This window comes from Melanostigma gelatinosum (genome assembly GCF_949748355.1).
Source record: "Melanostigma gelatinosum genome assembly, chromosome: 12".
NCBI classification, from domain to species: domain Eukaryota; kingdom Metazoa; phylum Chordata; class Actinopteri; order Perciformes; family Zoarcidae; genus Melanostigma; species Melanostigma gelatinosum.
Window position 1 is genome coordinate 21,802,157 of NC_136645.1, and position 27,979 is coordinate 21,830,135.

At 42.5% G+C, this 27,979-nt stretch overlaps 1 protein-coding gene across 1 annotated transcript in view; it reads left to right on the top strand.

Moving 5' to 3' along the window:
- The window catches only part of LOC306785959 (NACHT, LRR and PYD domains-containing protein 3-like), a 90,933-nt gene extending 62,954 nt beyond the window's left edge, over positions 1-27,979 (top strand). The window contains exons 10-15 of the mRNA XM_079280558.1: positions 17,665-17,838; positions 18,975-19,148; positions 20,285-20,458; positions 23,579-23,752; positions 26,826-26,872; positions 27,012-27,979. Of these exons, the coding sequence (XP_079136684.1) occupies positions 17,665-17,838; positions 18,975-19,148; positions 20,285-20,458; positions 23,579-23,752; positions 26,826-26,872; positions 27,012-27,610 (1,342 nt within the window). The 3' untranslated portion in view covers positions 27,611-27,979. The remainder of the gene's footprint in view (positions 1-17,664; positions 17,839-18,974; positions 19,149-20,284; positions 20,459-23,578; positions 23,753-26,825; positions 26,873-27,011) is intronic.

A 27,979-nucleotide genomic window follows, 5' to 3' on the forward strand; every position in this document is an offset into this window, starting at 1 on the left:
ACCTCAACAGACAGGAGGTTGTCAGATCCCCGGCCCTTTACAGGGCAGCAGTGTCTGTTCTGATGTGGACAGATCATCACCCTTTCTCTCTTATTCACCAATAGAGAAAACACCCAATGTCCCCAGTTGGGAGTGGACACTTCAACAGGGTTCAAAGCAGCACCTTTCCATGTTACTGGAAAGCAGCACCTGTCCATGTTACTGGTAAGCAGGACCTGTCCATGTTACTGGTAAGCAGCACCTGTCCATGTTACTGGAAAGCAGCACCTGTCCATGTTACTGGTAAGCAGCACCTGTCCATGTAACTGGAAAGCAGCACCTGTCCATATTACTGGTAAGCAGCACCTGTCCATGTTACTGGTAAGCAGCACCTGTCCATGTTACTGGAAAGCAGCACCTGTCCATGTTACTGGAAAGCAGCACCTGTCCATGTTACTGGTAAGCAGCAGCTGTCCATGTTACTGGAAAGCAGCACCTGTCCATGTTACTGGTAAGCAGCACCTGTCCATGTTACTGGTAAGCAGGACCTGTCCATGTTACTGGTAAGCAGCACCTGTCCATGTTACTGGTAAGCAGGACCTGTCCATGTTGCTGGTAGCTCTGGAGAGTCCGGGCACCAGGTGGTTCCTGCACCTTGCATCACGAGCGGTTACCAGACCTGCCCATGGCTCTGCATCAAGCAGAGGGCTCCATCCTCTCATGCCCGATTCTGGGGCAACACCTCATGTTCAGGAGGTTTCAGTGATGATATTGAGCGACCTGGGTCTACCACCCCCTATTGTCTCGACCAGGGGTGGGCAATTATTTTTCCCAAGGGGCCACATGAGAAACGGGGACTGTTGTGGACTGAACTCAAACCTGCTCAATATTATTCCACCTCTTTATAAAAAGCAGTATGTTGTTTGGTTTTGATGAGCTGTGAGTGGTAAGAGTAAATGTTATGATCAGTGGTGGAATGTAACTAAGTATATTTGCTTAAGCACTGTACTTATGTACAAATTCAAGGTACTTTACTTGAGTATTTCTATTTTATTCAACTTTGTACTTCCACTCCATCTCAGAGGGAAATATTGTACTTTTTACTCCACTACATTTGACTGCCAGCTTTAGTTACTAGTTACTTTGCACATTATAATTTGTCAAACCTTTCCTAACTACCCAAACTGAACAACAGTGTATAAAGGAGTTAAAATGAGCTCCACCTTAAACAACATATACATTTGTAATATCCATATATAATAGTAGAACACTGACGGTGATCATGTTTTTGCAAAATTTTGGGAGCATTATCCCCACTGCACGTGAAGGGAGAAGAAATCATGTGCAGTTCACTCTCAACTGTTTTGAAGTCTTGAAATGGCCTTGAAAACTCACCATGCAGTGCCCCTAACATGGATGAGTACCTGTGGAGGTGTACAACTGATGGTGTGGCTTCTTTCAGGGTGTGCAGGTGGGTGAGAGTGTTACCTGCATCTGGCTTGAAAGAAACTGCAACTTTGTCATGAAAGCCTTCACCAGGCTGTACATGTCATGTGCAAAGAGGCCCTTGCCTTGCAGTTTGGTATTCAGATCATTCATTAGTGCCGTCACATCAACAGCAAATGCAAAATGTGTCATCCAGTTTACATCGGAGAGCTCTGGGATGTCCTTGCCTTTCTTCTCACAAAACTCTTGAATCTCTGCTCTCAGGTCTCGACCTCTTTGAAGCACTTTGCTCAGGCTGAGCCACCTGACAGCTGTGTGTTAGCCTATGTCACTGTGTTCAGTCTCATGCTCCTCCAAGAGTGCAACAAACTGTCTGTGATTCAATGCTCAAGGCGTTAACTATTTTAGTTACAACATCAATTAAAGCTGCGAGCAGCGATGAGCGGGCCCTCGCTATATGCACGTCGGGGTGCATGCACGTCGGAGTGCTGGCGGGACTCCGGCCTGCGCGGCTGAGAACGTCCGCGACCGTCGGACGGCGCGAGGACTCTGGTTGATGCTGCCATTCAGTTCTGTGACCGTCAGACACTGCATGCAGGTTCAGAGCATGGCCCCAATATACTTTTATTTAAGTCCATATGTGATACATGTTCCTACCAAATTTCATACATCTAGGTGAAACGTATTGCGAGGGCTGCTTCGTTGAAATTTTGTAGGGGGCGCTATTGAGCCGATTTGCCACTCTGAACCAATAAAATCATATTATACAACTACATTTTGGGCTTTAAATGTGTATGCCAAGTTTGCTTATGTTTCGAGCATTTTTAGCCTCTCAAAATGACCTTCGTTGTTAATGGCGAAGACTGCATCGCCACGGCAACGGCGTTCGACAAAACATCAAAAGCTTCATGATCTGGCATTATGAACTATTTGTGTGGAACAAATTTGATATTGATTTGATTTACCTACTAAGAGAAACAAGCCAAAGTATCAAGACTTTAACTTCCTGTTACCAGTAGGTGGCGCTATGACTATGATTCACAATTGGCCTGCATATGTCTTCAGGCCTGGAGTCTAATCAAACACGTGAAATCTGGTAAAGATCTGATGATGTGGAGTCGAGTTACATCAGTTTATTCGTTCATGGCGAAGGATCGAAATTCCGTCGCCACGGCAACAGCTTTTCACGAAACAACAAGCTTTGAGTAACTTTTCATCACAAAGGTCTTTAGACTGTACCGACCAAATTTGAAGTTGATCTGATGAATTCCCTAGGAGGAGTTCGTTAAAGTGCAGCGGCTGGAAATGACAAAAACGACATGAGAAATTCATAAAAAATGCAAAATGGCTGACTTCCGGTTGAGTTTAGAGCATAGCCCCAAGAGACTTTTATTGAAGTCCATATGCGATACATGTTCCTACCACATTTCATACATCTAGGTCAAACGTACTGCGAGGGCTGCTTCGTCGAAATTTTGTAGGGGGCGCTATTGAGCCGATTTGGCACTCTGAACCAATAAAATCATATTCCGTAACTACATTTCGGCCTTGTAATCTACTTGCCAAGTTTGCTTATGTTTCGAGCATTTTTAGCCTCTCAAAATGACCTTCGTTGTTAAAGGCGAAGACTGCATCGCCACGGCAACGGCGTTCGACGAAACATCAAAAGCTTCATGATCTGGCATTATGAACTTCTTCTATTTGTGTGGAACAAATTTGATATTGATTTGATTTACCTACTAAGAGAAACAAGCCAAAGTATAAAGACTTTAACTTCCTGTTACCAGTAGGTGGCGCTATGACTATGATTCAAAATTGGCCTGCAGATGTCTTCATGCCTGGAGTCTAATCAAACACGTGACATCTGGTAAAGATCTGATGATGTGGAGTCGAGTTACATCAGTTTATTCGTTCATGGCGAAGGATCGAAATTCGCCGAGCCGCCACGTCGCCGCCCTTCAGTAACTTCTTACAATCTTCACAATGAAGCATTATCAAGGTCTTAAGGCTTGTTTGACAACATTAGAGAGGGATCTGATTAATCTGTGAGGAGCAGGATGTCAAAGTATGCAGCGTACAACTTCCGGTTGCCACTAGGTGGCGCTATCACTATGATTCTAAATTATCATATAGATGTGTTCCGGGTCAGGATGTTATGACATATGAGAGATTTTGAACAGATTCGACAATGTACGGCCGAGTTACAACAACTTCCTGTTTCGTGGCGAATGGTGTTTCTTTGACGCCACGCCACGGCCACATCGTTCGATAACTTTTTGATCTTTGAGTAACTTTTCACTGCCAAGGTCTCAAGAGCAGACTAGCCGAATCTGAAGTCAATCGGGTCAAATCTCTGGGAGGAGTTCGTTAAAGTATGACGCCTTGAAACGGACAAAAAACGTCATAAAAGTAAAAATGGCCGACTTCCTGTTTGGTTTAGAGAAAACTTCCAAGAGGATTTTTGGTGCGTCTCATCACGTTCCACATACCTACCAACTTTCATACAGCTGGGTGAAACCTGATGTTGGGGCTACTCAATAGGGGGCGCTAGCGAGCCAATATTTCATACTGCAGCTGGACACCCCAATCAGACTGCAATTTTCGCAAATTCTGGCTTGCGTGCCAAATTTCACAGACTTCCCAATATCCCAAGCACCTCCTTTTTGCGACGAAACACATAAAATAAGAATAAACATAGCGGTTTCAATAGGTCCTCCGCTCCGACTACGTCGGTGCTCGGGCCCTAATAACATGGTTAAGTTTGAGCACATTCTGATGTATAATGCAATGCAAAAATACACATTTCAGTTCTGGGTTTATTTCAGTCACTTTATCTTGCATCTGCTTTAAAAGTCCGAGATTTCTCCCGATCAGATTTGGACAACCATCAGTTGTGACACATGCCAGTTTGTCCCATTTCAGTCCCAGCTTGTGGAAGCATGCATTTACCTCCGTGAACAAATCACTCCCCGTTTCACTGACTGCATTGCTGCCAGCTCCTCTGTAATCTCGTACAAAGATGAGTAGGTGGGCTGTGTCCCGGACATCGCAGCTCTCGTCCAGAGCCAAAGCGAAAAATTCAAAATGGTCTGCTTTGTTTTGCAGCTGAAGCTCCAGATTTCCCGCGATGCCCTCGATCCTCCTCGTTACGGTGCACTTGGAGTCAATTTTGTGGGATATCACAAAGCTGGTCTTGGCGGCTGCATCCCTGGATGTGTGAAGCTGGATGTGTAAAAAGGCCTTGTTGCTTTTGCAGCTTAGCTGGCAAAGCCTCAGACGTCCGTTCCCGCTCTGCATCCGTCAATCTTTCGTATTTCTCTGTGTGTTTCCTCTCGTAATGACGATTCAAATTGTAATCCTTCAACACTGCGACTTGTTCTCCACAAACTAAGCACACGGCTTTACCTTTGACTTCAGTAAAGAAATACTTTAAAGTCCATGTTTTGTTAAAAACTCGACACTCTGTGTCAGTCTTTCTTTTTTTAACACAGGCTGGCATTTTTTGAGGGCTAACAGCTAACTCACATCTCTCGTAAACTCAGTTCGCCAACACATTGCAGTGACGCTGCTGCTCACACACATTCACTGACGTACTTAAATTGAGAAGAAAAAAACAACAAAAGTATCCTTCAAAATAAAAGCAACGCAGCTCTATTCTGTGCACGATGTACACTTATTTACGTTTTATTCCTAATTTACCAATGACCTCTCGCGGGCCGGACGGCAAGAGCTCGCGGGCCGGACATGGACCGCGGTCCGTACAATGCCCAGGTCTGGTCTAGATGTATCAAAATGCACATAACCCCCCCTGTAAGAGGATTACTTGACTTGTTTGTGGTTGACTGGTGCAAGATGAAGGGCCTCGCTCCACCTTCCTGCTCCCTTGAGGATATCTTGACTTTCCTGCAGGTTGTTGTTGACAGTGGTCGTGCTGTATCCACCTTGGGGGTGTTTGCTGCAGGAATTACAGTTTGTGTTCTACATTCTGTCAAATGTTACAGCATTTGTTATGATCCGGCTGTTAAACCACAACAAAACGCCACGAAGACTCAGTCACGGAGCTAAATGAACCAATTAGTGATGTTACGAGATGTGCCGACGCTTCGAAGCGTGTGTCGAGTAATGGAGGGGGCGTTTCCTTGAAGCGCGTATCGAGGCTTGCTTCATGTAGGGGAGGAGCCAAAAATGATGACGTCCGAAGCCTCGCTGCCCGGCTGTACCACGTGACTGCTTCGGGAAGTGGTTCAGAGTTTGCCGGGAGGTTCGACAGCAATATAAACCACTCAGGCTCCATTCAAAATGTGGGTTGTTGGTGGAGAGTTGCGGTCAGTTGAGAGTTTGGATAGTTTGGAGAGAGAGAGATAGTTTGGATAGCGTTTATATAGTTTGGAGAGTTTAGAGAGAGATAGTTTGGAGAGTTAGGAGAGTGAGGAGAGAAGGATAGGTGATGGAGCCAGCTAGGAAGAGGAGGATTTCCCCTGTGTGGGAACACTTTGATTTGATAACTCCTAATAAGGTAAGCTAAATCTAACTCTATTTCAGACACATTAGGTTTGCTTATCAAGAACTGTATTTTCACAGTTTCTTCTTTTATTCAAAGGTGAGGTGTTTATTGTGCTCCAAGGAGCTGGGGTACAATAACAACACCTCATCCATGCTAAGGCATCACCGTGCCTTGCATGAGAATAAGGAGGAAACTGGAGCTTCAGCCAGCCATTGTAAGTCATTACAATATTACAAATGCACCATCACAATTTTTCCCTGTTCACTTTTGTGTATTGTGCAAATTAAGACAGGTAACAGACACTGTATTTATTCTCTTTTAACCAGCCACCAGAAAACAAGAGCTGGATGAAGCCCTCGTCTCCATGATAGTGAAGGACACACAGCCCTTCAGTATTGTGGATGATGTTGGATTCAGGGCATTTGTGTCCAAACTGGATCCTAATTATGTTATCCCTACAAGGCAGGTATGTATGGGTGCATGCATGAAATTGAGAAACTGTTATTTCTGAATAAAAATGAATAAAATGTCCCGTGTCCTGTACATCACTGTCCAAGTTCCACAAGCATATTCAGTCCCCTCTTCCTAGTTCCACAAGCACTTTCACTGTCCTCTGCCTGCTTAAGCCCATGCCATTTTCCTAAAGTGACATAATAACATCATTACACAACCTGCCATATCATATGATACTTCCTTTTTTGGAAAATTCACACACAGAATACATTCAAAAAATATATAAAAATATTTTATTATGCACATATGTGATCATTTATGTACAGAAATGATTTGGTCATACATTTTTGTAATTCAGTCATTCCCAACAGCCATAACAGACACAACAATTCAATGCATCACATTATGTGGTTCAGATACAGCTGCCTGTGATTATACACTTGGCCAGTAGGTGGTATCGTGTGCACATGAAGCTTCGAGTAATGAACCCTTTCTCGAACCAATTGGCTGAAGTGTTGCGAGGCCTCATGAGGCTTCATCTCGCCATCACTAGAACCAATCCTTTTAATGATCAAATGACAGGACATTTCAAATGTGCAACAAATAGTGAGCATTCTGGCCGTGAGCACCAGACGGTGTAACTGCTGCTGCTGCTAGACTCTCCGTGTAGCACACCAGGTGTCAGAGGAAGAAGCCAGCACTTCCTCCGGATGGGGCGGGTCTTGTAGGGCGCAGGCCGTGGCCAGCTGCCTCCAATCTTCCTGATGTCACTCTAACGATCCAGGAGCACTGAAAGGTAAACACCCCCTGGCCGAGGCCGTGGGCCGTCACACATGCAAGCCAGCATGCTTTCCTGACTATTCTGACCCACAATCCTTTGCACAGCAGATATTTGAGCAAGAGGGTCAAAGTTCAAGGTGGCATGTTATAAGGAAGCAGTCTGTCCCAGTTGAATGCAAACTGCATGCATCAGTATGTACTTTGTAAGAAAGCTGCAGTATGTCCTGAAAGTAGAAAAAGTAATCAAAGTAAATGATTTAGAACGCAGCTTCAGACTGATACGTGGGTAAGTTGTCCCGCCCCAACAGGTTCAACCAGATCCACAAAGTGGAGTGAAGAATAAAAACACTCTCAGGTCAGACTCTGTTGTCTTAGTGAATGTATTTATTCAAGATAAACTCTACACAACATTTGCTGCAAAGGTTTCTGCTTGATCATCTGTTCCCTACTAGTCTACATACAAGAAGACAAGGTGACAAAGAGGGCGTGCATGGATCCTCTGAACTATCTGGTCTAAGCAACAGAATCCAGTTTTCAAAGCAACTCTTTAGTTGAAATTATTTTTTACCAGACACTGAGTTTGATCCTGAACGACTCTTGTTTGAGCTGTGAGGAGGTTTGTGTTCACAATGACATTTGATCCTATGAACACAGCTCAGACTGAGGCTCAGTCCAACCAGTCAGACTGTATACTTTGATGGTGACGTGAGGACACACATACTCTCTGATGAAGGATAAGAAGCTGCGTCACTTCACTTCGTCTGATGGAAGTTTAAGTTGAAGTGAAGCACGGAGCTCCTTTTCTACACAGACCTGCTGAGGACAGAAGAGAGCTGCACACTGATGAAGTTCATGCTGAAAGTTCAGTAAGTGGAGCTGTGATTGGTTGAAATGATGTCGTTGATTTTTTTGAACGTGTGAATGTTTAAAGCTGCTTTCAAACACAAAGCTGGGACACAAGATGGCTGCCTGTGTGAGTAGGCAGAGAGAAGCTGCTGTTAGTTTGAATGTTGAAGTCCAGATGAAGTGTTGCTTTGAATGATGACACTGTGATGAAGAAGAGGAGTTCAGTCCAGTGGCGGCTGGTCAATAGAGGGCAATGGGGCATGGCCCCACCTTGAGCCACACAACAAAAAAAATTTATAATAATAATAAATTATACAAATTGTCAATATTTGTGTTTTTGAACTGTGGAATGTACCCAGTAATATGTGTAAAATGTGATATCTGCACAAAATATATGGTTTTCCTGCTCGTCCTCTCCGTCTGTGTGCACGACACTCTGAGAACGCGCAGCTTGGGGGGCCAAATCGTTTTGGCCCAAAAGAGGCGGATCTATGAAGCAGTTTAGCCAATTGCTGATTAAAGATATAAATGAGTGACATACAATTTAGCCAATCAGCGCCCTCAAATAGATTCAGTGTGGGGCCAAAAAGATTTTGCCCCCCTAGCTGCGCATTCTCGTCAGGAGAAGTCTCTACAGGCGAGCACTACTCCTCCAAGACCCGTTTGAGAGGAGAACTTTGGCGGAGATTCTGCAGCCAAAGAGCTGATAACAGATCAGCCTGACCTCACAATCAGACAGCAGACTCGCGGGAAAGGGAAGCAGTACATGCGAAGTTTCTGACAGGTTTGGCTAGCTGGATGACGTCATGCTAAGCATTTATTTCGCTTTTTAAAACAACGGGGACGGATCCAGCACAGACAGTTACGGGAGTGAGGGATGAGGAGGTAAGGAAACATGAGAACACCAGGGTAGGGAGTGAGGGATGAGGAGGTAAGGAAACATGAGAACACCAGGACACACATGAGAACTCTGTCAAGCTACATATTAGACAAAGTGAACATCTTTTCTTCTACATAGTTGTCCTCAGTCTCATCTGCTTAACTTGGTCATGGAGGCATCAACATGTAATAGAGATGTTAAATTAACAGTGAAAACTCATCATAGCTTAATTTAACATCAGTATTCATAATTACACTTCATGTTTACTTCTCCTGATCTTTACCTCCTATAACAAGGTCCATAGGGGCATCTCAATAAATAAACATGTTATATTATATTATATAAGTGTTATTTACTGATTGTTTTCATGTTGGAATAAATGTTAAACATTTAACTGCAAAGTAGTAATCCGTGTTTGATCCTTTAATTTTTTTGCATCAAATCATACTGGGATGTTTGCTGAAATTGATAGGATGGCCCTACCTAGAACATTTTCCACCAGCCGCCACTGGTTCAGTCTGATCAGGGGTCTGTCAATTCTTTCAATTCAATTAATGTTTTTATTGCCCAAAATCACAGATTAGAAATTTGCCTCAGAGGGCTTTACAACATGTCAAGTCCCGCATCTCATACAAGATCCTCCTCCTCACCTACAAGTCCCTCCATGCCCATGCCCCCCAGTACCTATCGGACCTCCTCCGCCCACATGCCCCTCCCCGGAACCTGCGGTCTTCAGACTCTGGCCTGCTTACCACCACCCGCACCAAACTGCGAACCGTCGGGGACAGAGCTTTCAGTGTGGCAGCCCCCACCCTCTGGAACTCTCTCCCTGCGGTGATCCGTAACATCTCCACTCTGGACGCCTTCAAAAGGGCCCTCAAGTCCCATCTGTTCGCCAAGGCTTTCGGCCCCTAGTTTACTTGTTTTGTTTTTCCGACTGTTTGTCTAAACTGGTTTTGTTACTCTTGTAAAGCGGCCTTGGGTCCCCTGAAAGGCGCTATATAAATTAAAGTTATTATTATTATTATTATTATTATTATGTAAAGATTTGACATCCTCTTGTCCGGGAACCCTCACATCGGAACAGGAAAAACTCCCCCAAAAAAAACCTTTTACAGGGAGAAAAGAGGAAGAAACCTCAGGGAGAGCAACAGAGGAGGGATCCCTCTCCCAGGATGGACAGAAGTGCAATAGATGTCATGTGTAGTCAGGACTGTTACTGACGTGGAGCACTAGGACCCAGCAGGGACCAGAGAGCTCACCTGGGCCTTTGTTCCTGCACTGAAACACACCTGAGAGACTCTCTGTTTGCTCTCACCTGCTGCTTTCAACCCTTTAAGTCCACAAAGCTTCATGTTCATTTCTTCTTCTGCTTTTCAACACATTTACTCCATTTTTTACAGTGTTTGAATGTGTTTGTGTTTTCTTTCGTGTTCAGTTTTTCTCTCATTGATCACCAGGTTGTAGTCGACCTTTTACCAACTGATCAAATGGTGAAGTGAACAATCCATCAAATGAAAGCTTCCACATGTTCCCATAGTGCCCAGTGTTTTCTATGAGGATACTTACATGTCATTTTACTGTTCTGTGTTTTACTGACTTCTGGACTCTGTAGGTAGATCATGAGGAGAAACAGCTCAGATCCATTTGTTGGACAATATTTAACTTGTAAAACACTGTAAATTTATAGGATGAGCATTTAAAATTACATCTTTTGTCATGTTGATAAAACATTAATGTTGTTTTATCTCCAGAAATCTAAACATTAACAGACAGATGGACACAACAAAAACATTTGGTTACAACATAACCAAAGTTCAATTAGTTCAATTCAATTTGCAGTATTCTCTTATACCTTTAACATATGTTCTCATATCTACTTACTGGCTGTACAATTACAGAGTATCCATAGCTAATATCTGTATTTAATGGTATTTTATTGCAGTAGAATATATTTTTATTTTACTGTAATTTAATGGGAACTTCTGCTGCCAGACTTTTTACCATTTTATAAAGATTTGTTTTTTAAAGTGTGCACCTTAATCAGCAGGTTGTCGTCGACCTTTTCTTAACTCAACTGTCTGAGACACTTTTTCTATTGAACTTTTCTCTTCAGACTTTTCTGAGTGAAAGAGGAGCTGAGCAGCAGACAAAGAATGTTTCCTCGTGTGCTTTGAGTTTTCACTGTAAAAACAACTGAAGTCAAAATTAACAAAAGGTTTGTTCACTTCAGTCTTTAGTGTGAGCAACAAGAAGCCAAAGGGATTCAGCTGACACTGATAGGAAACAGAGAGAAGCAGCTGATACAGGAGAGATGATGTAAAGGAGAAATGAGTGCTGATGTGCTGATGATTTCAGCTCTGCTCTCACTGGTTCCTCTACACATGAAGGCACAAAGTGATGTGAATTCGGCAGCAGCTAACAAGGTCACATGACTGATTTTGGATTATTGGACTAGCTGCTTCATGCTCTGACTAGATGTAGTAGATTTGGAAACAAGTCTTTTCAAAGTCAGTCAAAGAAAGTGAAAAGTGACGTCATCCCCAAAGAACATGAAGTGTCTTCCTCTAGTCTTCAAACAAGCCTAAAGAGCATTGTGAACGTCATTTCTTAGAGATGACTCTGCAGCTCAAAGTGACAACATGGAAACTGTCCCATGAGTGTATTTAGTATTGAGGTGAATGAGCTGTGTGTGTTTGTCATGCTGAAGAGAAATAATGTTGTTGTGTTTGTGTGAAGGTGTGGACTCTGCTATGAATCAGTGTGAGGACAGAGAGGAGGGAGTCCCTCCCTCTAAAACCAGCCGGACCAAAGCTCAGAGGTGAGATGACCATCTCTAACTGTTCACACATAGTGTTCACTTTTTACTGACACCGTCACAGAGGAGTTCACTCAGTTCATTATGTTTTATCACTGAGGTCAAAGTTACTGATGGTGTTGTACCAGACTTCATTATATTCAGAGGGGTTCCTAATATTCTGACCCTCAAACACAGCTCTCAGTATCATGTAGTCCATTACAACACCACCTTTAACTGAGTCAGTCTCATGTAGTCCATTACAACACCACCTTTAACTGAGTCAGTAGAATGTAGTCCAGTACAACACCACCTTTAACTGAGTCAGTATCATGTAGTCCATTACAACACCACCTTTAACTGAGTCAGTAGAATGTAGTCCAGTACAACACCACCTTTAACTGAGTAATTATAATGTAGTCCAGTACAACACCACCTTTAACTGAGTCAGTCTCATGTAGTCCAGTACAACACCACCTTTAACTGAGTCAGTATCATGTAGTCCATTACAACACCACCTTTAACTGAGTCAGTATAATGTAGTCCAGTACAACACCACCTTTAACTGAGTCAGTCTCATGTAGTCCAGTACAACACCACCTTTAACTGAGTCAGTAGAATGTAGTCCAGTACACCACCTTTAACTGAGTCAGTAGAATGTAGTCCAGTACAACACCACCTTTAACTGAGTCAGTAGAATGTAGTCCAGTACAACACCACCTTTAACTGAGTCAGTCTCATGTAGTGCAGTACAACACCACCTTTAACTGAGTCAGTAGAATGTAGTCCAGTACAACACCACCTTTAACTGAGTCAGTCTAATGTAGTCCAGTACAACACCACCTTTAACTGAGTCAGTAGAATGTAGTCCAGTACAACACCACCTTTAACTGAGTCAGTATCATGTAGTCCATTACAACACCACCTTTAACTGAGTCAGTATAATGTAGTCCATTACAACACCACCTTTAACTGAGTCAGTATAATGTAGTCCATTACAACACCACCTTTAACTGAGTCAGTATAATGTAGTCCATTACAACACCACCTTTAACTGAGTCAGTATAATGTAGTCCATTACAACACCACCTTTAACTGAGTCAGTATAATGTAGTCCATTACAACACCACCTTTAACTGAGTCAGTATAATGTAGTCCAGTACAACACCACCTTTAACTGAGTCAGTAGAATGTAGTCCAGTACAACACCACCTTTAACTGAGTCAGTCTCATGTAGTCCAGTACAACACCACCTTTAACTGAGTCAGTATCATGTAGTCCATTACAACACCACCTTTAACTGAGTCAGTATAATGTAGTCCAGTACAACACCACCTTTAACTGAGTCAGTCTCATGTAGTCCAGTACAACACCACCTTTAACTGAGTCAGTAGAATGTAGTCCAGTACAACACCACCTTTAACTGAGTCAGTAGAATGTAGTCCAGTACAACACCACCTTTAACTGAGTCAGTCTCATGTAGTACTTTCTGTACTTTCTCATCTGTGATGACTCATGTTTGAACTGAGACACTTTACTGGTTTAGTGTCATTCTTTCACACTCGGAGCTGCCCAGTACAAACTCTGACACTGAGACGCTCCACTGGAGCAGCTGGAGGTTCTGGGTGCCTTGCTCCAGGGCACTTCAGCAGTGTACAGTGAGGGAGGGACAGCTCCATCGAGGGCTTGGTGAGAACTGTTGGGACTAAACCAAACTGACTGGTGAAGAAAACAGTGAGCTGAAAGACTGAGCTGTTGATTCTCAGTGGGATCAGCAGGACTAGTAAACCTTTACCACTACAGGGACTCATCTGATCCACATCCACATATCACTTCATGGACCTTTACCTTGTGTTGGTCTCTGTGTGGACAGACACAATGTGAGCTGATTCTTCATGATTGAATGATGATGATAAAATCTCAGTGTTTCTATCAGTTCACAGCAGCAGAGAGAAAAGTATCCTGTACCCAGCTGTGTGTCCATGAAGCGATATCGGTCTAATGATCGTCTGATTAACTTCAAAGATGGACGCCGTTCTGATGACCCAGAGTAAGTTCTTAAAACAGATGAAACAGATGACTAGCTGTTACACTGATACAAATTTGGTCGTCGATCATTTATAGTCTGTGATCTGTCATTATGATCTCATTTCTTATTATGATCATGACATGATGCAATATCTTTAACTACTTGTTGTAAATTTTACATCAGACAGCATTCTGGATATAATCCTAAATCTAGTTGCAGAGGTCTGGAGACTAGAAAGACTCGGAGGAGGAAGTCTCCCCAATGGTGCTGTGGACAAAACCGAACACAGACCCTTTGTTTCAAGTGATGTGGCAGATCAACAGTATTAAGTCTTGGTACATCTGACTAACAACACAATGGTAGAATAGAAACTACACCAAATATGAAAAGTATCACATCAGATGTGATTCTAGTTGTTTCTAGTTGTAGTTGTATCTAGAGGTGGAAGGTATATAAAGTAAACTGGGATGAATTTGACCTACGATATAATTTTTGACTATACGGTGCTGCCAATGAAATAACTTTTACTGTCCAGTGAAAGCAGATGTAACAGACACAGATAGGGCATGGAAAGAGACGACTCAAAAGATTATTTTCAAGCATTTATTGGCTCCTGCAGAAGACAATATAACACACATAAATTGCCTTCTGATTGCTCCCTCAGCAATGCAAAACACCGTTGTGTAAAGATTTCATTATTTTTCTTAAAATGTGGAAGATATTGTTGACTAGCTTACATTACGATGTAATAGTATTTGTCAAGAACTATTACAATTGACAAGAAAACATTCAACCTGAATTATAACAAGAATTTTATAACCATGAAAACTAATGTACAATAGCAAAAACTGCGACATCAGGTGGACAAAATAAACAGGAGCATGGGGTGGAGTGACTAAACAGAAACCGAGAAAATTATAACATTAAACAAAGGAAAATACATACCTGCAGAAGGCAATATAACACACATACATTTCCTTCTGGTTTCTTTCTCTCGCTGCACATCTGCTCCTAAACATGCAAAATAACAGAATTTACACAAGGGAATGAATGCTGAAATCTCTGCGTCGCTCCGTCTTTTTATATGACCGGGCGGCCTGACGTAAAAGCAAATAGCGCCTAAAAGGCAAAATGAAACAGCCGCAAAACTTATATTATGATGATCAAAATGACATGTAACAGCTGGATAACGTGATCGTATTAGAATAAAATTCACACATTCTCAACAACATCGTTAAATGACAAACAAAATTAAAATATTACAAAATGGAAATAAGAAATAAAAGTACATTTTTAACTCATAATTTTTACATCTGGTTTTCATTGCGATCAATCATGACAGAACACACCATCTTCAACTACTTGGTGTATTTGTGTTAATAGTACAAACACAATGTGAGATGATTCTTCATGATTCCTCCACAGAGAGGACCAGGAGAGCTCAGAGGTTCCCAGAGGTCAGTCTGCCCAGCAGCATCAAACACACCTGGACTCCATATTTATGGTCTGTACATGTACAACTACTTTTACATCTATTCTGTTCACAATCATCTCCATGCTGCACTTTGTAGACCAGTGGATTGTCAGTCTGTCCAACATGGATCTGATGTTTGGTTCCATGGTTTTAGTTTGTGTCATTCATAGAATATTCTGTTCCAGCTGCTGGATGAGAACATCGTCACTTTTGTGAAGAACGAGCTGAAGAAGATCCAGAAGGTTGTGAGTTCAGATTACCCAGAATGCTTAGAGAGTCAGACGGATGATGAGGAGGTGCTAGACGGTGAGGATGAAGAGCAGAGGAGGAGCAGCAGAGAAGCATTTGTGAAGATCACACTGCACTTCCTGAGGAGAATGAAGCATGAGGAGCTGGCTGACTGTCTGCAGAGCAGTAAGAGGATTTCTCTAAAGATTTAACATGCCGCTGGATGAATGGGACATTTACTAATGTCTCAAGAGATGGACCAACATATTCATAGACTCATTCTTTGAGGAAATGACATGTTGAAATATATTCTTTAACTCATTGATCTTCTTTGTTGTGTGTTCACTCAGGACTTCTTGCTGCAGTTTGTCAGCGTGAACTCAAATCTAACCTGAAGAAGAAGTTCCAGTGTGTGTTTGAGGGGATCGCTAAAGCAGGAAACCCAACCCTTCTGAATCAGATGTACACAGAGCTCTACATCACAGAGGGAGGGACTGCAGAGGTCAATGATGAACATGAGGTCAGACAGATTGAAACGGCATCCAGGAAACCACACAGACCAGAAACAACCATCAGACGAGAAGACATCTTTAAAGCCTCACCTGGAAGAGAGGAACCAATCAGAACAGTGATGACAAAGGGAGTGGCTGGCATTGGGAAAACAGTCTTAACACAGAAGTTCACTCTGGACTGGGCTGAAGACAAAGACAACCAGGACATACAGTTCACATTTCCATTCACTTTCAGAGAGCTGAATGTGCTGAAAGAGAAACAGTACAGCTTGGTGGAACTTGTTCATCACTTCTTCAGTGAAACCAAAGAAGCAGGAATCTGCAGGTTTGAAGAGTTCCTGGTTCTGTTCATCTTTGACGGTCTGGATGAGTGTCGACTTCCTCTGGACTTCCACAACAATGAGATCCTGACTGATGTTACTGAGTCCACCTCAGTGGATGTGCTGCTGACAAACCTCTTCAGGGGGAAACTGCTTCCCTCTGCTCGCCTCTGGATAACCACACGACCTGCAGCAGCCAATCAGATCCCTCCTGAGTGTGTTGACATGGTGACAGAGGTCAGAGGGTTCACCGACCCACAGAAGGAGGAGTACTTCAGGAAGAGATTCAGAGATGAGGAGCAGGCCAGCAGGATCATCTCCCACATCAAGACCTCACGAAGCCTCCACATTATGTGCCACATCCCAGTCTTCTGCTGGATCACTGCTACAGTTCTGGAGGATGTGTTGAAGACCAGAGAGGGAGGAGAGCTGCCCAAGACCCTGACTGAGATGTACATCCACTTCCTGGTGGTTCAGTCCAAACTGAAGAAGGTCAAGTATGATGGAGGAGCTGAGACAGATCCACACTGGAGTCCAGAGAGCAGGAAGATGACTGAGTCTCTGGGAAAACTGGCTTTTGATCAGCTGCAGAAAGGCAACCTGATCTTCTATGAATCCGACCTGACAGAGTGTGGCATCGATATCAGAGCAGCCTCAGTGTACTCAGGAGTGTTCACACAGATCTTTAGAGAGGAGAGAGGACTGTACCAGGACAAGGTGTTCTGCTTCGTCCATCTAAGTGTTCAGGAGTTTCTGGCTGCTCTTCACGTCCATCTGACCTTCATCAACTCTGGTTTCAATCTGCTGTCAGAAGAACAAACACCATCCAGTTTGTCTAAAGTCTTTAGAAACAAACCTAAACCAAAACGTCTCTACCAGAGTGCTGTGGACAAGGCCTTACAGAGTCCAAATGGACACCTGGACTTGTTCCTCCGATTCCTCCTGGGTCTTTCACTGGAGACCAATCAGACTCTCCTACAAGGTCTGCTGACCCAGACAGGAAGTAGCTCACAGACCAATCAGAGAACAGTCCAGTACATCAAGAAGAAGATCAGTGAGGATGTGTCTCCAGAGAAAAGCATCAATCTGTTCCACTGTCTGAATGAACTGAATGATCGTTCTCTAGTGGAGGAGATCCAACAGTCCCTGAGTTCAGGACGTCTCTCCACAGATGAACTGTCTCCTGCTCAGTGGTCAGCTCTGGTCTTCATCTTACTGTCATCAGAAAAAGATCTGGACGTGTTTGACCTGAAGAAATACTCTGCTTCAGAGGAGGCTCTTCTGAGGCTGCTGCCAGTGGTCAAAGTCTCCAACAAAGCTCTGTAAGTACAGAGAGAGTTAGATTCATAGATCATAACTTAAATACTTTATCTTTTCTACATATTGCTTATTTTTTCTCAATCATTGTCTCGTCAGGCTGAGTGACTGTAACCTCTCAGAAAGAAGCTGTGGAGCTCTGTCCTCAGTTCTCAGCTCCCAGTCCTCTAGTCTGAGAGAGCTGGACCTGAGTAACAACAACCTGCAGGATTCAGGAGTGAAGCAGCTGTCTGCTGGACTAGAGAGTCCACACTGTGAACTGGAAACTCTCAGGTCAGAATTCATCAACGTTTTCAATTAATGTCCTCTCAAGTCCTGACTTAGATTCATAGATGAACTCGTAACCTGTATAAGATGCTGCTTGTATTATTTCAATCAATATTTTAGTCTCAGTATATTTCCATGAAAGCCAACATCATCGCAGTACTGCAGTAACCTTACAGCAGTGGTGTATAAAGTACTCAAAAACCATACTTGAGTAAAAGTAAAGATACCTTACTGGAAAACTACTCAAGTAAAAGTAAAAAGTCACCTATTAGAATACTACTTGAGTAAAAGTCTTAAAGTATCTGATATTTATTGTACTTAAGTACAAAAGTACTTAAGTATCAAAAGTAATTTTCTGATATTAAATGTACATCATAACCTGAACATTAAATGAACATCATAACCTGTTCATTGAAAGTAAAAGTACAAGTAAATGCTGTTAATAAAAAAGCAAAAGGTCAGAATTTTGAGAATTATGAAGTTTATTCTTTTAAGTGCTGTGGCATCATGACCAAGGACATGGAGCTGTGTTGAACATAATTGGGTTGGCTGTGATCCATCCAGGAGCAACAATGTTCAACATAATATATTGTACATAAGTATACTTTTGCATCTACTATGAACTTATCATCATAATTCTCCGAAAAGCAATATGACACTATGAAGGAGTTGTAACAGTGCGTTTATAAGTATGCTCATTAGACTAGAGGATGTAGAGGACAAATGCATAATATTATGTTCAGCAAAAAATATCCACTTGATGCATCAGGTCAGTGTTTAGAGAAAGGACGCCTGCCTTGTAAACTCCTGTGGGCCTGATTTGAACAAAATAAAGGTTTTGCTCAAGCTGAATCTGCAATTGGGCGACTGCTCCCATCATAACTCCATCTGATCATCCACAACATGACTCAAATATCAAAACATGATCAATACTAAAGCAGCAACACAGTCATTACTTGAAACTGAAACATGTCCTGTTCATCTTCAAAAGAAGTTAGTTTTCAAAATGGTGAGAATTCAGTCTCGCTCTTCTTGGGCTGAAGACTAGTCCTGCGATGCTAAATAGCCTTTCACAGGCCGCTGAGGCAGGTAGAGGTCTTTTCTACATATTGCTTATTTTTTCTCAATCATTGTCTCGTCAGGCTGAGTGACTGTAACCTCTCAGAGAGAAGCTGTGGAGCTCTGTCCTCAGTTCTCAGCTCCCAGTCCTCTAGTCTGAGAGAGCTGGACCTGAATAACAACAACCTGCAGGATTCAGGAGTGAAGCAGCTGTCTGCTGGACTAGAGAGTCCACACTGTGAACTGGAAACTCTCAGGTCAGAATTCATCAACGTTTTCAATTAATGTCCTCTCAAGTCCTGACTTAGATTCATAGATAAACTCGTAACCTGTATAAGATGCTGCTTGTATTATTTCAATCAATATTTTAGTCTCAGTATATTTCCATGAAAGCCAACATCATCGCAGTACTGCAGTAACCTTACAGCAGTGGTGTATAAAGTACTCAAAAACCATACTTGAGTAAAAGTAAAGATACCTTACTGGAAAACTACTCAAGTAAAAGTAAAAAGTCACCTATTAGAATACTACTTGAGTAAAAGTCTTAAAGTATCTGATATTTATTGTACTTAAGTACAAAAGTACTTAAGTATCAAAAGTAATTTTCTGATATTAAATGTACATCATAACCTGAACATTAAATGAACATCATAACCTGTTAATTGAAAGTAAAAGTACAAGTAAATGCTGTTAATAAAAAAGCAAAAGGTCAGAATTTTGAGAATTATGAAGTTTATTCTTTTAAGTGCTGTGGCATCATGACCAAGGACATGGAGCTGTGTTGAACATAATTGGGTTGGCTGTGATCCATCCAGGAGCAACAATGTTCAACATAATATATTGTACATAAGTATACTTTTGCATCTACTATGAACTTATCATCATAATTCTCCGAAAAGCAATATGACACTATGAAGGAGTTGTAACAGTGCGTTTATAAGTCTGCTCATTAGACGAGAGGATGTAGAGGACAAATGCATAATATTATGTTCAGCAAAACATATCCACTTGATTCATCAGGTCAGTGTTTAGAGAAAGGACACCTGCCTTGTAAACTCCTATGGGCCTGATTTGAACACAATAAAGGTTTTGCTCAAGCTGAATCTGCAATTGGGCGACTGCTCCCATCATAACTCCATCTGATCATCCACAACATGACTCAAATATCAAAACATGATCAATACTAAAGCAGCAACACAGTCATTACTTGAAACTGAAACATGTCCTGTTCATCTTCAAAAGAAGTTAGTTTTCAAAATGGTGAGAATTCAGTCTCGCTCTTCTTGGGCTGAAGACTAGTCCTGCGATGCTAAATAGCCTTTCACAGGCCGCTGAGGCAGGTAGAGGTCTTTTCTACATATTGCTTATTTTTTCTCAATCATTGTCTCGTCAGGCTGATTGACTGTAACCTCTCAGAGAGAAGCTGTGGAGCTCTGTCCTCAGTTCTCAGCTCCCAGTCCTCTAGTCTGAGAGAGCTGGACCTGAGTAACAACGACCTGCAGGATTCAGGAGTGAAGCAGCTGTCTGCTGGACTAGAGAGTCCACACTGTGAACTGGAAACTCTCAGGTCAGAATTCATCAACGTTTTCAATTAATGTCCTCTCAAGTCCTGACTTAGATTCATAGATGAACTCGTAACCTGTATAAGATGCTGCTTGTATTATTTCAATCAATATTTTAGTCTCAGTATATTTCCATGAAAGCCAACATCATCGCAGTACTGCAGTAACCTTACAGCAGTGGTGTATAAAGTACTCAAAAACCATACTTGAGTAAAAGTAAAGATACCTTACTGGAAAACTACTCAAGTAAAAGTAAAAAGTCACCTATTAGAATACTACTTGAGTAAAAGTCTTAAAGTATCTGATATTTATTGTTCTTAAGTACAAAAGTACTTAAGTATCAAAAGTAATTTTCTGATATTAAATGTACATCACAACCTGAACATTAAATGAACATCATAACCTGTTCATTGAAAGTAAAAGTACAAGTAAATGCTGTTAATAAAAAAGCAAAAGGTCAGAATTTTGAGAATTATGAAGTTTATTCTTTTAAGTGCTGTGGCATCATGACCAAGGACATGGAGCTGTGTTGAACATAATTGGGTCGGCTGTGATCCATCCAGGAGCAACAATGTTCAACATAATATATTGTACATAAGTATACTTTTGCATCTACAATGAACTTATCATCATAATTCTCCGAAAAGCAATATGACACGATGAAGGAGTTGTAACAGTGCGTTTATAAGTCTGCTCATTAGACTAGAGCAGCGGTTCCCAAACTTTTTAGGCCGCGCACCCCCTTCTACATCCCGACCGGGTTCGCGCACCCCCCCCCCCCCCCCCATTAATAAAAAAAAAAGAAAAAAAGACGCAACAGAGCCTTTTAAGCCTTCATAGCCGCATAAGAATCGGACCAATGAGAGAACAGTTTGCTCGCGCGTGGCATTTGTTTACAAGATTTAGTCCGCTGTTAAATGTTGCAGTGTGAACACAAACCGAACAAAGGAGCAAGTGCAACATTGTATCACATTAATCCCTGAATCAGAACAAAGCAAACGAACTGAAGGTGTGAAAACGCCCTGAAACACTGCAACAAAGTTTCAATAACTTTCAGTGACACAAGGCGTCACTTTTAAAGAGCAATACGGATGTGAGGACACACGCACAGGCTCAGAGGCAGATTATCACATTTAATTTACAATTAATGAGCGACTAATGTAGCCAGGATGTCTTCGGACAAAGCATCGATGCGGCGCGACACAGTGTTGTTGGACACCGGGATCATGTCCAACTTTTTTGCTTCTTTCTCCCCAATCATACATTCCACCATCTCTCTGGCAGCTGGCAAGCTCACGTCTTCAGTGATTGTGTGCGGTAGCCCCTTTCTCGCTATTCTGTAACCAGATATGAAGCCCGTAGTGCGTCATTTATAGACCAACACATGAATGAGACTGCAGTTGTTTTGGCTGTTTTGTAACTCCTCCAATTTCGATATAAACAATGTAAGGGGCTTTTGACTTGCACTGGCATGCTTAGTGTTCAGGTGGCGACATAAATAAGAGCTTCAGACTGTTAGCCAGAACCTCACTGCACACCACGCACTGTGGCTTTGGGCAATCTGCGTTGCCAATACAAGTGAAGCCCAGACACAGATACTTTTCATCATATTTCCTCTTTTTTTCCCAGTCTGATGCTCACTCTCTTTCCTCTTTTTCACCTTGACTCCGCGATGGGCCGATGTGCTCCCGATTTGTCTGTGCAATCCCTTCCTCCTTCCTCCGTCTCATCTTCCTCTGACTCGATTTCTTCTCCCGGTCTCTCCCCACGCACCTCTCCGTTCCCCTCGCCTCCGATTCCTCTCTCTCTCTCTGTCCCTCTCCTCTTTTATGACTGATAGCTTCAGATGTCCCACCTGACAGTTTTTAAATTAAAATTACATTTTTTTTTTATATTTAATATTATTACACCATCAGACCGCCATTACACTTTTCCTCTCGCACACCCCCTAGAGGCAGCTCGCGCACCCCCAGGGGTGCGCGCACCCCACTTTGGGAATCCCTGGACTAGAGGATGTAGAGGACCAATGCATAATATTATGTTCAGCAAAACATATCCACTTGATGCATCAGGTCAGTGTTTAGAGAAAGGACACCTGCCTTGTAAACTCCTATGGGCCTGATTTGAACACAATAAAGGTTTTGCTCAAGCTGAATCTGCAATTGGGCGACTGCTCCCATCATAACTCCATCTGATCATCCACAACATGACTCAAATATCAAAACATGATCAATACTAAAGCAGCAACACAGTCATTACTTGAAACTGAAACATGTCCTGTTCATCTTCAAAAGAAGTTAGTTTTCAAAATGGTGAGAATTCAGTCTCGCTCTTCTTGGGCTGAAGACTAGTCCTGCGATGCTAAATGTAGTTTACCTCTACCTGCTGAGGCAGGTAGAGGTGTGTTCAGCGTCACAGACAGCTTGCACACAGCTGCAAAGGATTTCCCTAATGCTAACGCTGCGCTCTCTCGGCTCCCATCAATCCTATGGTGTGGTGGCTAGCTAACATTAAGTTAGCTAACGTTAGCCAACTAGTGCTGCACAACTGTCAACACTTCCTCAGCTCACTAACTCGCTAGCGATCCACGGGTGTTGGTCTTCGTCACCACCGTCGTTTGTTGCGGGAGTAGCAGGTGTTTCCATCATTGTAGAGTGGAATTCTACTCAGGTAGTCGCTCGCTAGCTATAGCATGTAGCATCCTGGCATCACTGGGAATCAAAACACCGCGGCTTTGAGAGCACTTGTTTGCAATTGTGCGCAATTGTGCATTAACGTGATTAACCAATGATTTAACTCGCAAGCTAGGATCACTGATTCACCAAACCTGCTTGATTGCAGTCTGTGTTCCACCACAGTCCCCGACGCTGCTCTCATGATTCATTTTTTTCGAAAGGTTTCAGGGGAAATGTATCGGAGTAAAAGTATCAGTTTTCTTTGCAAAATGTAGTGAAGTAAAAGTAAAAGCAAACAGAAATATAAGTTGTAAAGTAAAGTACAGATACCCAAAAAAACTACTGAAGTACAGTAACGAAGTATTTCTACTTCGTTACTATACACCACTGCCTTACAGCCCTCACAGTTTCCTCAGATCATGTGACGTGTGTTGTTTTGTGTGTTTGCAGCCTGTCAGGCTGTCTGATCACAGAGGAAGGCTGTGCTTCTGTGGCCTCAGCTCTGACCTCCAACCCCTCCCATCTGAGAGAGCTGGACCTGAGCTACAATCATCCAGGAGACTCAGGAGTGAAGCTGCTGTCTGCTGGACTGGAGGAGCCACACTGGAGACTGGAAACGCTCAGGTATGAAGAGACCTGCTGCAGCCACAGACAATCAGTCTGATAGAGGAGGTAGAGCTGGAAACGTTTTCTCTGTCACACTGTCAGCCTGGTTAATATGACCCAGACACACCAAGCTGATCTCAAACTACCAGAGACTCATCAAACTGTTTGTGTCCCACATCAGACCATCAATACAGACAGAAGTAGTCAGGGAACAGCAGCCAAGATGAGCCACAACAGGGAGGGAAGGTGATGAAACTGTTGTTTTTCTGCAGCGTTGTCTTGTTTCAACATTAGAAAATAGGACAGTGGTGTATCCTGACACGTCGACGGGTATCATAGAGTTTAGCTTTACCTGGTTTTGGTTTGTTTTGCACTGAGAGCCAGTTCCCTTCGACTTGTTGAAACTACAGGTGACAGTCGGCCACAGATGCTCAGTGAAGAACCAACAGCTGATTGTGGACATGGTGTGTCAGAGCCCAAAAAGGTTTATTTAGGATTGGAGCAAAGTTCTAGGGGACACAGGCAGTGCTCTGTGGCTGCAGACGGACTTGAACTGTAATATTTTCATCCCCAGATTACAGATAATAGAAACCAGTGTTGACTGTTGCTAGGAGACGGGATGTGAACAGCAGTGTCAAAGTCAGACACTTTGTACATCCAACCATCCCCCCCGACCTCCTTCATCAGAGGGTTTGTGGTGCTGAAGTGATTTCAGGCTACTTTCTCCTTCACTTCTGAGAGACAACAGTCATTATTACACAAACATAAGAGATCGATTGTCAGGACCAAAACATCCAACAATCAATACTTCTATATTGACAACGGATCAGCTGACTCTGTGTAATGGTGAAGAGTCGTGTGGTGGTGATGAACCCACAGAGAACTGTCTCCATCTCTGCAGCTCTACAGAGCTTTTCAGCCTCTTTTAGCTCCTAGTTTTGGTTCTGCAGCACATTTCCTGTTTGGTTCAGTCTCAGTGTTTCCAGCAGCAGCTGTTTTCATCCAACAAGCTGTGATGAAGCCACTGTTCACTACCTGCTCAGCAGCAAACAGCAGACAGACTCAGTTAGAGACTAGCTGGTGAACATAGTGGAGCATTTAGCAGCTAAAGAGACAGATGTTTCCCTCAGGAGGTGGTGGAGACCAAAAACAGAGCTAAAAGAGAGAGAATATTGGACTTCCATTCATCAGGTGACACAAGCACAAAGACTCCTGATGAATCATCATGTTGATGTGTAACTGCTGGATGTGGAAGCAGCTGGTTGATATCATGTTAGACACAACAACTTTCTTTCAATCATTTTATTTCCAGTCCACACCAATGTTATCCCCAAAAAGAACAGCACATAACATCACATACCTGCTAACTATACAAACAATCAGACTCTGTCACAAAAAAAAAAGATCCAAGGAACCAAAACAAACATAAATCATCACCCTCCATATTGACCCTGCAATAACAATTAAATATTAATTGCGGCTAACTATACAGACAGTCAAACTCAGCAACAAACCATGTTTTTTTTAAATATCTGAGAAAACAGCACAGTTGTAGATCATCATCGTCCATATTATACCTGTCACAACAATTAAATAATATTAAATATTGTGGACTTTTCCCTTCACCAGCTCACTTGGATCCCACGTTGCAAAACCTATTCGTATGGTTTCGGCATAGTCCTCTCCAATAAAATCCATAACAGGCTTTCAAACAGAGAAGAACCCATTTATGTCTCCTTGGAGAACATGTGTGAGCCTCTCCAATGGGAGTAGTTGTAGAACATTATGAAGCCAACTTGAAACAGATGGTTGTGTGCCGTCTAGCCAATACTGTAAGATTGATAACTGTGCACAGAATGATAGAAGACTAAGAATTCTCTTATATCTGTTTAATACTGGTGAGGCAGCGTCTAGGCCTAGGATGCATTGTACAGCATTGAGCTCAATAGGACACTGTGTTATGGAGGATACTTGGTTACCAATTTCAACCCAAAATTTATGAATTTCTGGACAGAGCCACATTAAATGCACATAGGTACCTCCATGCTGCTGACACCTTCCACATACATCTGTGTGGGGCTGAGTGAGCTCTCTCCATTACCTGCTGTAATTCTCCATTGAGTCCGCCTTCTGTTTCAGCTCACTGGTTTCTTTTTCAATGTGACTGATGCAGGTTTTTAAGTCCTCAACGTCGTCTTCGTTGCAGTTGACTCTTTGTTGTACTGCAGTGATTTGATGCTTACCTCTTATAATATATGTGTGTGTGTGTGTGTGTGTGTGTGTATATATGTATATATATGTGTGTGTATATATATATATATATATATATATATATGTATATATGTGTATATATATATATATATATGTATATATGTGTATATATATATATATGTATATATGTGTATATATATATATGTATATGTGTGTATATATATATATATATACTGTACATAAAAGATCATTATTAATATCACCACTGTATTAATGGTTTCAGTAGAAGCATCAAGCCGTGATATTAAGTCTGGTTTACTGGCTGATTGCGTCCATGAGCGACTGAAGGGAGACTTGACTTTGGTTTAGATGTCAGAGATTTCACAGGTAATCAGCTACTTGTTCACTAGTTCAAAGGTCGTACATCCGTTGGTTTGAACTTGTAGAGGTTCTATGAACAAACTGACTCCGCCCATGCAGTGCGACTCACGCACGTGTGACCACGACCCAGAACCGACACAACTACTTTATAAGCTGATAATATGTCAGATGTTGTGTTTACAGCTTGTTTTCACTGAACCACAAGTGGACAAAGAAATCAATTGATGCAGGTTTAAACATGTGATTTACTGACTGACTGGAAGAGGAAACTGGGTCTGAAATGGATGATTGTCAATATAACACTGATAATAATATATCATGAATAAGTGAACATAATGAGCTGTCGTCATCGGCCAATCAGAAGAAGCTCCAGTGAAGTCAAAGAGTATGAGCTGATGAATAATAAGTGCTCCATGTGAACATGAATAACAAAGCTCTGTGTGTGAGAGTGATGTAATGTCCATGTTTCATGCTGCTCTGACCCCCCTCCTCCTTTCAGGGTGGAGCCTGCTGGAGTCCGATGGTTCAGACCAGGTCTGAGGAAGTGTAAGTGTGCTTTGAGTTTGATTCATGAAAACAAAGCATCTTCAAACTGTGACATCACTCATTCACATCTCTGATGTCATCATCAAACAGATGATAGATTAATAACTGCAGCTGTATTGTGTCTTGTTCTCTCCATCAGATTCCTGTGAACTCACACTCGACACAAACACAGTGAGCAGAAAACTCAAACTGTCTGACAACAACAGGAAGGTGACACATGTGAGAAAGGATCAGTCATATCCTGATCATCCAGACAGATTTGACTACTGGCCTCAGCTGCTGTGTAGAACTGGTCTGACTGGTCGCTGTTACTGGGAGGTCGAGTGGAGAGGAGGAGTTTCTATATCAGTGAGTTACAGAGGAATCAGAAGGAGAGGAGAGAGTAATGACTGTGTGTTTGGATTGAATGATCAGTCCTGGAGTCTGGAGTGCTCTGATGGTGGTTACTCTGTCTATCACAATAAGGCAAGAACACCCATCACCACCTCCTCCTCCTTCTCCTTCTCCTTCTCCTCCTCCTCCTCCTCCTCCTCCTCCTCCTCCTCCTCCTCCTCCTCCTCCTCTGGTAGAGTAGCAGTGTATGTGGACTGTCCTGCTGGCTCTCTGTCCTTCTACAGAGTCTCCGCTGACACACTGATCCACCTCCACACCTTCAACACCACATTCACTGAACCTCTTTATCCTGGCTTTGGGTTCTGGTTCGGTTCTGGTTCCTCAGTGTCTCTGTGTTCTCTGTAGGAGGGAGAGTCTCCTCCTGCTAGAGAAACCTTCTCTCTGCTGACCAGATAGTTCAGTGTGTACAGGATCACACACAGCTGGTGTGAGTTAGGAGGATGTGGGTAGGAGTTTATCCTCAGGGTGGTGTTTGTAGTGTTCTCTCTCCAGTATGCTAGAGGTTGATGAAACAATACTCTGAACAGAGTGATGTAACTTCAACAAGCTTACTCTCATTCTTGAAGGTCGTACATCTTGTGTGTCCAAACAGAACATCATGTGTTCCTTGGATTCCCCGGAGAGAGCAAGTCTCACTATATTACAACCCTCTCTGATCTCTAGATGAACATAGATGTGTTATTAGCAACACTGTATATGAACTGAAATAAAATA